We start from the raw sequence: 12,162 nt of genomic DNA, 5'->3' as shown, positions 1-12,162 counted from the left end.
TTCTTCTGGACAGCAGAAATATTCTTCTTGAGCTGCTCCCAATATCTATGTGAGCATTCCCACAGCATTTTCCAGTATAGAATAGGATCATTCCCTTCTTTATAACTTGGGGAAGTTTGTTCTATAACTCGCCCAACATTTACCCTTCTTTCTAAAATATGAAGAAAAAACAGGCATTTTATTCCAAAAATATAGTATTTTGTATTTCTGAAATATTTTGAAATAGCACATATTCCCTTATGATTATGGCAGAATGTGGTTGTTGCTCAAAACTTCAAATAAGGAAGACTGTTCCCCATTTTGGGGAGTAAATCAATTAAGATTTGTCATATCTTCAGAGGGAACTTTTTTGTTTCAAAGAGATTTGGCTAGTTTGGATTATATTCTGCAATTGTGTTCATGTAATATACATTGTATCATATACCCCCAAAAAAGCCACCCCTATGTTGAAAGAATGTTATTTAGGTTGCAAACTGAAACACTTGGTATTTAGGAAATACCAGATTCCCCTTGCCCCTTATTCATCCATCCGCTGCACTAACGAAGACAGGGATCGTAGAAAAAATAGTTTGTGGTCATGTAATTTAAAGGCTATATTATAAAGTTTATGCACAAGATGGCAGATTTAACGTTTCACAGGCAACTGCAAAGCTCACATTTCCTAACTTTGAGAGCTGCTGTGTTTTGGTGTGGACCCAGCCTTAGAATGTTCATGTTTATTTATTTGGCATGCTGTCAAAGTTTTCCCCACAAGTGCAAACCACAGCAGAAAGATTGTGATATTTAAGTTTATATCTCAGCCAAAATTGAACAGAATTTCAAGGACCATTAAAAAAAGAAAAAGAATACTTCTGTAGCTTGAGAGCTTTCATTCTGCCTAATTTCAAAGGCCTTCTGCAAATAACTGAGATGTTAGATCTTCTCAAAAAAAGTTGGCAAGAATCTTTTATAATGCAATTGTTTAGGTAACCTCAATATACTGGGACCTAACAGCTCGCCCTATGATTATTCTACAAGCTAATAACATTAAAAATTGAATGCAAAATATTAAAACATTGAAATGCAATGTTTAAGGTCTTATTTCCTATTTGTATAACTTTAATACTTAAGAGTCCTAGTCATTGACCAGGAACCTATTGTACTTGGTGCTGTACAAGCACAGAACTTGTCTACATGGGAAAGTTTTGACAGTTATACTGATACAGCTATACCAGTATAGCCCACTCACGTGGACACTCTTATTCTAGTAGAAGAGTGGCTTTTTTGGTTTAGATGAAACCCACCAAACTAAACCGAAAAAAGGTACTCATACCAGAATAAGCCCTGGTCTACACTAGGACTTTAGGTTGAATTTAGCAGCATTAAATTGACGTAAACCTGCACCCGTCCACACGATGAAGCCCTTTATTTCGACTTAAAGGGCTCTTAAAATTGATTTCCTTACTCCACCCCTGACTAGTGGATTAGCGCTTAAATCGGCCTTGCCGGGTCGAATTTGGGGTACTGTGGACACAATTCGACGGTATTGGCCTCCAGGAGCTATCCCAGAGTGCTCCATTGTGACCGCTCTGGACAGCACTCTCAACTCAGATGCACTAGCCAGGGAGACAGGAAAAGAACCGTGAACTTTTGAATCTCATTTCCTGTTTGGCCAGCATGGCAAGCTGCAGGTGACCATGCAGAGCTCATCAGCAGAGGTGACCATGATGGAGTCCCAGAATCGCAAAAGAGCTCCAGCATGGACTGAACAGGAGGTACGGGATCTGATCGCTGTATGGGGAGAGGAATCCGTGCTACCTGAACTCCGTTCCAGTTTTCGAAATGCCAAAACATTTGTCAAAATCTCCCAGGGCATGACGGACAGAGGCCATAACAGGGACCCGAAGCAGTGTCGCGTGAAACTGAAGGAGCTGAGGCAAGCCTACCAGAAAACCAGAGAGGCCAACGGCCGCTCTGGGTCAGAACCCCGAACATGCCGCTTCTATGATGAGCTGCATGCCATTTTAGGGGGTTCAGCCACCACTACCCCAGCCGTATTGTTTGACTCCTTTAATGGAGATGGAGGCAACACGGAAGCAGGTTTTGGGGACGAAGAAGAAGATGAGGAGGAGGTGGTTGTAGATAGCTCACAGCAAGCAAGCGGAGAAACCAGTTTTCCCGACAGCCAGGAACTGTGTCTCACCCTGGACCTGGAGCCAGTACCCCCCGAACCCACCCAAGGCTGCCTCCTGGACCCAGCAGGTGGAGAAGGGACCTCTGGTGAGTGTACCTTTTAAAATACTATACATGGTTTAAAAGCAAGCATGTGAAAGGATTAATTTGCCCTGGCATTCGCGGCTCTCCTGGATGTACTCCCAAAGCCTTTGCAAAAGGTTTCTGGGGAGGGCAGCCTTATTGCGTCCTTTATGATAGGACACTTTACCACTCCAGGCCAGTAACACGTACTTGGGAATCATTGTACAACAAAGCATTGCAGTGTATGTTTGCTGGCGTTCAAACAACATCCGTTCTTTATCTCTCTGTGTTATCCTCAGGAGAGTGAGATATCATTCATGGTCACCTGGTTGAAATAGGGTGCTTTTCTTCAGGGGACACTCAGAGGAGCCCGTTCCTGCTGGGCTGTTTGCCTGTGGCTGAACAGAAATGTTCCCCGCTGTTAGCCACGGGGAGGGGGGAGGCAAAATGAGACATTGTAACGAAAGCACATGTGCTATGTATGTAATGTTAACAGCAAGGTTTACCCTGAAAGAGTGTAGCCACTGTTTTATAAAATGTGTCTTTTTAAATACCGCTGTCCCTTTTTTTTTTCTCCACCAGCTGCATGTGTTTCAATGATCACAGGATCTTCTCCTTCCCAGAGGCTAGTGAAGATTAGAAAGAAAAAAAACGCACTCGTGATGAAATGTTCTCTGAGCTCATGCTGTCCTCCCACACTGACAGAGCACAGACGAATGCGTGGAGGCAAATAATGTCAGAGTTCAGGAAAGCACAAAATGACCGGGAGGAGAGGTGGCGGGATGAAGAGAGGGCTGAAGCTCAAATGTGGCGGCAGCGTGATGAGAGGAGGCAGGATTCAATGCTGAGGCTGCTGGAGGATCAAACCAGCATGCTCCAGCGTATGGTTGAGCTGCGGCAAAGGCAGCTGGAATATTGACTGCCACTACAGCCCCTGTGTAACCAATCACCCTCCTCCCCAAGTTCCATAGCCTCCACACCCAGACGCCCAACCACAGAGGATTGCCTCTGGCCAACCAGCCACTCCACCACAGAGGATTGCCCAAAAAACAGAAGGCTGGCATTCAATAAATTTTAAAGTTGTAAACTTTTAAAGTGCTGTGGAGCATTTTCCTTCCCTCCTCCACCACCCCTCCTGGGCTACCTTGGTAGTCGTCCCCCTATTTGTGTGATGAATGAATAAAGAATGCATGAATGTGAAGCAACAATGACTTTATTGCCTCTGCAAGCGGTGATCAAAGGGAGGAGGGGAGGGTGGTTAGCTTACAGGGAAGTAGAGTGAACCAAGGGGTGGGGGGTTTCATCAAGGAGAAACAAACAGAACTTTCACACCAGTCATGAAACTGGTTTTCAAAGCTCCTCTGATGCATACCGCGCCCTCCTGTGCTCTTCTAACTGCCCTGGTCTCTGGCTGCGCGTAACCAGCAGCCAGGCGATTTACCTCAACCTCCCACCATAAACGTCTCCCCCTTACTCTCACAGATATTGTGGAGTGCACAGCAAGCAGTAATAACAGTGGGAATATTGGTTTCGCTGAGGTCTAAGCGAGTCAGTAAACTGTGCCAGCGCGCCTTTAAACGTCCAAATGCACATTCTACCACCATTCTGCACTTGCTCAGCCTGTAGTTGAATAGCTCCTGACTACTGTCCAGGGTGCCTGTGTACGGCTTTGTGAGCCATGGCATTAAGGGGTAGGCTGGGTCCCCAAGCATAACTATAAGCATTTCAATGTCCCCAACGGTTATTTTTCTGGTCTGGGAATAAAGTCCCTTCCTGCAGCTTTTGAAAGAGACCAGAGTTCCTGAACATGCGAGCGTCATGTACCTTTCCCGGCCATCCCAAGTTGATGTTGGTGAAACGTCCCTTGTGATCCACCAGAGCTTGCAGCACTATTGAAAAGTACCCCTTGCAGTTTATGTACTCACCGGCTTGGTGCTCCGGTGCCAAGATAGGGATATGGGTTCCGTCTATGGCCCCACCACAGTTAGGGAATCCCATTGCAGCAAAGCCATCCACTATGACCTGCACATTTCCCAGGGTCACTACCCTTGATATCAGCAGATCTTCGATTGCGTGGGCTACTTGCATCACAGCAGCCCCCACAGTAGATTTGCCCACTCCAAATTGATTCCCAACTGACCGGTAGCTGTCTGGCGTTGCAAGCTTCCACAGAGCTATCGCCACTCACTTCTCAACTGTGATGGCTGCTCTCATCTTGGTATTCATGCGCTTCAGGGCAGGGGAAAGCAAGTCACCAAGTTCCATGGAAGTGCCCTTACGCATGCGAAAGTTTCGCAGCCACTGGGAATCGTCCCAGACCTGCAACGCTATGTGGTCCCACCAGTCTGTGCTTGTTTCCTGAGCCCAGAATTGGCATTCCACAGCATGAACCTGCCCCATTAGCACCATGATGCATGCATTGGCAGGGCCCATGCTTTCAGAGAAATCTGTGTCCATGTCCTGATCACTCACGTGACCGCGCGAACGTCGCCTCCTCGCCCGGCATCGCTCTGCCAGGTTCTGGTGCTGCATATACTGCTGGATAATGCGTGTGGTGTTTAATGTGCTCCTAATTGTCAAAGTGAGCTGAGCGTCCTCCATGCTTGCTCTGGTATGGCGTCCGCACAGAAAAAAGGCGCGGAACGATTGTCTGACTTTGCTGTGACGGAGGGAGGGGCAACTGACGACATGGCTTACAGCGTTGGCTTACAGGGAATTAAAATCAACAAAAGGGGTGGCTTTACATCAAGGAGTATTTCAGGCAGGACTTCACGGAGGGTTCCAACAAGAAATGGTGCACCTAAGTAATTGTTCTTATTGGAACGAGCAGGTTGATCTGGCTTCTGATTGATACATGGCTAGATTTACTTCACTGCACCTTCTCTGTGATTGACTGCAGTGTGACCTAGAGGAATGAGTCCTCTAGATGGGGGAGAGGGGAAACAAATGAGTACAAAACAAATCTGGTCTATTTCTTGTTTTGATACACTCCATCTATCTTTTACATCTTTGGCTGGCAGCAGACGGTGCAGAAGGACTGCAAGCCATCCACATTTCATGGCTGCTCGGCAGAAGATGGTACAATAGGACTGCTAGCCATCCTCATCTCTTGCCTGCCCGGCAGAAGATGGTACAATAGGACTGCTAGCAATCCGTATCGCCTGCCTGCTCACCGTAAGATGGTTCAATAGGACTGACTGCAGGACTCAAGAGAATGACCTGGTCAAGTAACTTCTAATGTAGTCCCTGCACGCATGTGTGGCCAGGAGCACCTCGGACATGACGATGACTGCTACCAGTCCTATTGTACCGTCTGCTGCCACAAGGCAAGGGGTTGCTGCTGTTGTGTAGCAATGCAGTACCACGTCTGCCAGCACCCAGGAGACATACGGTGACGGTTACCTGAGCGGGCTCCATGCTTGCCGTGGTATGGCGTCTGCATAGGTAAGTCAAGAAAAAAAGGCACGAAACAATTGTCTGCTGCTGCTTTCACGGAGGGAGGGAGGGAGGGAACGGGGGCCTGACGATATGTACCCAGAACCACCCGCAACAATGTTTTAGCACCATCAGGCATTGGGATCTCAACCCAGAATTCCAATGGGCAGCGGAGACTGCGGGAACTGTGGGATAGCTACCCACAGTGCAACACTCCGGAAGTCGACGCTTGCCTTGGTACTGTGGAAGCACTCTGCTGAGTTAATGCACTTAGAGCATTTTCTGTGGGGACACACACACTCAAATATATAAAACCGATTTCTAAAAAAACGACTTCTATAAATTCGACCTAATTTCGTAGTGTAGACATACCCTAAGAGTGTACAGACAGGTTTTGGCAGTTTAACAACAGTTTAAATTAATATCTTAGACTATTAAAAAACAAGCAAACAAAAACCCTCTCAAACTTTCCTAAGTAGGCAAGGCTTTCAACCAGGTGCAGGAATCCCACAAATCCAGAGGGAAGAGAGACAATTTCCAAGAAATGGAGGAGAAAGGATGAAGGAGAACAGAGAAGACGGAAGACAAGAAAAAAGGAGAAGTAGCAGATAACTGTTTACATATGAGACAGCACAGTAATTTCAATATATTCAATACTGCTCTAATTTAGATCAGTTGGAGCCAAAAGAAATTCCTTCAGCCCATCCTATAATTTTTGAACTTCTTCCATTTGAAGAAGTATGGAGGGAAGGCTTGGCATGGCAGGGACTTCCCAGTGACAAATAAAATAAGAATGTATTTATTGGAAAAAAGATGACATGTTTTGACCTGAAACATCTAAAAAAGAACATTGTCATCTTAGACACTTGTCTGCTTTTCACCCGCACTGATGTTTTAACTGTAAGATTACTATATTTGAAAAAGATTGGAGGAAAAAAATCATCATTTTCAGTTTAATTTGTGCATTGGACAGCTCTTCATATAGTCAGATTCACTACATCCTTGTATTGTCAAGTAAATTTTTCCTGTTTTTCACACAGCAAGAGAGCACAGAGAAGATTATTAGTTCAAACGTATAAGAGTCATCGAAAAGTCACAAGAATTGAAAGAGATGCAGTGGCAGGTGTAGAAAATAGTTTTAACTTTATTTTTTAAATAGACTGAGTTAAGTTTGCTTGATTACTTTAATAATGTGTTCTTCACTATGTAGGACTGTTTTCATAAAAGTGAACATATTTCTGTTGGTTTCTTGAAATAACTGACCAGAGTGCATATTCAAAAGAAGTCTCAATAAAGATTGTTAAAAAGAATAGTCCATCCTATTATATCACACAACAAAAATGACAGCTGTCATCAATTATTCTAACTGCAGCCATTTTCACCATGCTCACTAAATATTACACACACACACACACACACACTCCATGCTAAAATATTTGGTTTTAATAGTTACTTCCTCTTTTGTATAATTCAAACAAGAACACTTACCTTTATGGTGACATTTCCTTTTGTTATTTTTCTCATATTGAAGCCTACTGTAGGAATCATATCTTCTGTGAACTGCCCTGACTAACCAAAAAAAGAAAAGTTATAATTAATATAACTAATTAAGAATACATTCATCATTTGTAATCTAAATAATCTCATTTTCACAACATAAATTGAGAATTATGTAAATTATTTAAAATAATATGAACCAATCCTTTGATTAACACACTGTCCTGCCAGTGTGAGAAAACTGACTCATGTCTGGCCTCTTGTTCCTAGATTGATTATCCTAAGTAGTCAAAGAAATTCTCAACACACTTCATCTGGTTCCTTTAGCTAAACTGGGGGCAGCACTGTTGGATTACTATGAGGCCTTGACAACACTAAAGGATATTTCTCCTAAAGTTCCTCACCAGTGCTACCATAGGTTCAGCTCCACCAAAGGTAACAATGGTGAAAGTGGGTGGTGCTGCAGGGAATAACTGATATTTTGAGTAGCTTGGTGTTGGAAGCACCACCTCCCCTCAGGTTCTTATTCCTGCAATAAGTGGAGCTGAGTGAGTGATAATTTGGGAAATTTTAGGAAAATACTCTCTCATACACAAAGTTAAGGGAAGTCCTGTCCAGTGCCTCACAGTTGAAATGAGCATTGCTACAATAAAGGAACTTAGGTTTTTTTTAAAGCGTACTTTACCATAGTACCAAAGCGCTAAAATAGACCATGAGAGAGGAGGAGGTCAAAAATGAGAACCTAAGTAAAGGACTCATTATGCCCTCTCCACCCATCACCTCCAAAAATGTACCTTTAATAAATATAGTCGGCATTTTCTCCCACTAACAACTTTACACTGGAGCTATTTTCTATGCCATTTGACAACTGACTGATTCCCAGTGTTATCACTGGTCATACCAGACTTGCTGCATCTTTCCCCTTCATTAACTGGGGTTAAGAGGATAAGATTCCATCGCTCTATCCTTTATCTACCAACTATGGTAAACCAGTGTTAATCTAGGGCTTAAAAAGTCACAAAACTTCCAATAAAGATCTGTTACTCTCACTTGATGATTTTTTTAATGTTCTCTACCTTTCAGATTAAAACAACTCCTATTAGTTAGTTCTTTGGTTTGTTCAGGGTATATTGTTCCCAGGACAACAAACTTCTCTATAGGCAGTCTTATGGATAAATTTTCTCCCGTGCTTTGCCCCCATCCTTTGTTTCTATATGTCCCCTCTCTTGTTCTTTGCTTCATTCACTTTCTATAAATGCCTCCACATGCAAACATCATCATCAAACACAATTGTATCTGTGCTCCTATATAAAACCACATGCCTAGCAGCAACAGAAGCAGAAATTTGGAATGCCAATAAAATCAGACAAAGCCTAGCTAGTTTCAATCTTCTGGTAAAGACGTTGGTCTAATTTGTTCAATATTATATGCTGAATAATTATTTTATGCTGAACTGACTTTCAAAGCGAGAAACCAGAAGAAATGTGATTATTCTTCAAACAGTGGAATCTTGGGGAAAAAACTAGAAAGTTATGCCAGGAATCCATTAAAAGCCATGAATTTGGTTAATCCTAAGAAAGGAAGTCTTCCATTTTTATTAGCAAAGTATACATCAGACATATTAAAAAGGAAGACATATGTAATAAAATAAAAGCCATAACAGCCCTGGTTTGGAGATACAATGTATATATTGGCTTCCACAAACAGTTAATGTTTCCTATCTAGATATCTGGTTTCATCTTTCTGAGATATTTCTATTATGGCAGAAAAGAAACAGTTACAAGCTAGACATTATTTTTATAGTTCTCTTCTCCATAAACAATCTTGGACTTTCTAGCTGAAAGACTGGGAGGGGTGGGGGTGGAGACGGAGGAGAATTACCAATTGTTGCCCAATCAGCATATAAAGAAAAGGAGTACTTGTGGCACCTTAGAGACTCACAAATATATTTGAGCATAAGCTTTCATGAGCTACAGTTTAGTTTCTTATCAAGGAATCTGTTGATAAGATTATTTGTTTCAAGAACTATAAGGAGCCTTGAAGTGAAAAAAAATAAGTCTGATAATTATTCAGGGGTGTGCAGTCAGACATCCTTATTCTATCATATTTCAATAAAACAAACGACAATCTGAAGGAGACAAAAGACTTGATGCTTGAGGGTTTTGAAATGAATTTTTCATAGCTTCCAAAGCCAGAAGTGACTATTGTGATCATCTAGTCTGAGTGCCTGTGTTTTACATGCTTACAAATTTATAAATGCTTTGGCATACTGAATTAAATAGTTCCAAATAGTGAGTTAACTATAAAAAGAAAAGGAGTACTTGTGGCATCTTTGAGACTAACAAATTTATCTGAGCATAAGCTCTAGCTCACAAAAGCTTATGCTCAAATAAATTTGTTAGTCTCGAAGGTGCCACAAGTACTCCTTTTCTTTTTGCGAATACAGACTAACACGGCTGCTACTCTGAAACCCGAGTTAACTACATGGACTATTTTCATGAACAGTCACTCTTACCATTAACAATGGCCCAGATTCTGCTCTGTTATACAGGCTCGAATCCCAAATAACTCCTTTACATACAGTGGAATTTGTCTGGATTTACACTGGTAGAACAGGGCAAAATCTTGTCCAAGCTCTTCAGGGCAAGGACTGTCTCACAATATGTTTGTACATGGCTTAGCACAGTGGGACCCTGACAAGGATCTCAAGCTACTGCAATACAAACAACATCCTATCCCTGTGTTTTATGGTCCACCACAGTTTGAGTTTAATACACTCAGTCCTTTGTCATGATGGTTTCTCTTTTCCCACTCAACCTGTCCCCTCCCCCTGCCCACACACTTCCAATCCCCTCAGGTCTATTGTATTCAAGAATAATCCACTGTGAACCACTTATCATGGACTGTTTACTTCAGAACTGGTTCCCAAACAACCCTTCTCTATCATGATACCTTATCTCCAACTTGAAGGACACAATACATGTTCTTTTCCATAGCTGCAATCTGTGCCCTCCCCCAAATCAGAAAATATGGTTAAAAGTGATTCATCTCATAACATTCTTCTTAGACTGCATCTGTGCTGGCAGAAATTAGACACGTCATTTTTCAGTAGTGCATCTCCACTGATTATAGTAATGGCAGAAACTGTAGCACACACAGTACCACTATATTGTCTAGCCCATTTTGTACGACCATATTGTCTAGCACATTCTGAGTAGAATTACGTAACATGACAACAAGAAGTTGAGGGTCCTGTCTGTGCTCCACTTCCAACATTGCTACCACTGGTTGAGCTGTGACGTGATGACTTACAGCCACAGAGTTTGCTAATGTAAATGCAGCCCAAGACCAAAAGGTGTTATTTCTTAGCTAACTTGTTCTCCTCTAACCTACAGCAGAAGGTTTAGAGTTTGTGCCAGTCCCAGTGTACCTGCACAGAGCACCATAAACACACTGCTAGTGGGAAGCGAACTCCTTGTAAATCATTAAGCGCTAACACCCGCACTTATTATTACACTGGTGCTGTTGTCTTATCGTAAGACTATTTCCATTTTTGCAATGGTTGCAAGCGGCAAGATGATTTATTGTTTGCCAAGCAAGAACTCCCCAGGGCACAGCAAGCCCTTGCGAGCAGAACAAGACTAGATTAACAGCAGCACCGCTGAGGCCCATATCATCAGATCACCTGAATGCCAGATATGTTAGCAAACTGCCTTTTACAATCTGAACTGCAGACGTCCTTTTCTGTTTGCTGATTGATGGTCTTCCCCACAACATACCCTCCCAGTGGCCCCACTGCTAGCCTCACTCTCCAACACCTGCATGCTTCTCTTCATCCTTTCATCTTTTTCCTCTTTATCCTGCTTCCTTCCTCCTCTGATCTCACCCCCGCTGCCATTTCCCTTCATCGCACCTTGGTCCCCATATTATAAAGTAAAACAAGAAACAAATGTGGACTGAAGTTGTGTGCTTATCACCACCCCAATCACTTGCTTATATGTTGTATCTCTTCCTCACATGCTTCCTCTGTTTTCTGTCTTCTTAAACTGCCATCTTTTCAGGGTAGGGACTGACTCATCAAGTGTCTATATGGATGATACCGCAACATAAGTTAGTACTAACTGTCAAGGCTGATTCCCCACTCTGGCACTTTGAGTGCAGAAGGTGGGGGCCCACAAGGATTCTAAATATTAATACTGGCCACTCCACGCTGGTATTGATCTCCCAAGTTTCCAGCTTTTCTCTGACCTTGGATGGGTAGATGTTGCCACCACCCAAGTGCAGAACCCTTTTGAGAACCTAGGAAGGCGCACTTGGGAATTCCTTCCTGTGGGGGTACCCTCAAGCCCTTTCACCTACCCTCTGGGGAAGAGCTGAGAAAGAAAACAAAGGAAATCAGCTGTTGCCAACAGCTAATTAAACACCATATGCACAAACCTCTTAGGACATACAAAAAAAGCCAAACCTGGTCTTAAAAAAGGTAAATTTTATTAAAAACAAAAAGAAAGAAAATATATCTGGAACTTAGGCTATTGCTAGAATTAAAAAGAGCAAATATAATAATTAAGCATCAAGAATGGTTTTCTTAAGGTCCAGCTTAAAGATTACAAGCAAAACAAAAGCATTTGGGGTTAGCACAGAGGAGTCCACGAGCCAATAAAAAAATAAAAGAAATAACTCTAATCGCGTCTTCCTAGACATTCCCATATCTGGGGTTCAGATAAGTAGTTCTAGATATGATCTGATAATTTTCCATACCTGGCTTAAAGCTTCTTATAGCATTGCTGCTATTTGTCTCCTCTCTCCAGAGAAAAGGACAGACAGACAAAGGGAAAGTTTTTCCCCAATTTTAAAAAGTTCTAGCCCTCCCATTGGCTCTTTTGGTCAGGTGCCCACTCACTTTCTTTTACCTAGGCCTGCAGTCAGACTTTTTAAACCATTTACAGATAAAGCAAGTAGAGAACAGCTACCAAGAGGGATTCTATAGCTAACTGG

At 42.6% G+C, this 12,162-nt stretch overlaps 1 protein-coding gene across 1 annotated transcript in view; it reads right to left on the bottom strand.

Annotated features, from left to right (window-relative positions):
• LOC311526505 (ADP-ribosylation factor-like protein 8B) overlaps positions 1 to 12,162 on the bottom strand; it is a 52,211-nt gene that overhangs the window by 36,926 nt on the left and 3,123 nt on the right. The window contains exon 2 of the mRNA XM_084639633.1: positions 7,159 to 7,239. Within this exon, the coding sequence (XP_084495759.1) occupies positions 7,159 to 7,239 (81 nt within the window). The remainder of the gene's footprint in view (positions 1 to 7,158; positions 7,240 to 12,162) is intronic.

Source organism: Lepidochelys olivacea, assembly GCF_965140295.1.
Source record: "Lepidochelys olivacea isolate rLepOli2 genome assembly, chromosome: 1".
NCBI lineage: Eukaryota > Metazoa > Chordata > Testudines > Cheloniidae > Lepidochelys > Lepidochelys olivacea.
The sequence above is the reverse complement of the archived record's forward strand: the minus strand, read 5'-3'. Positions and strand labels throughout refer to the sequence as shown.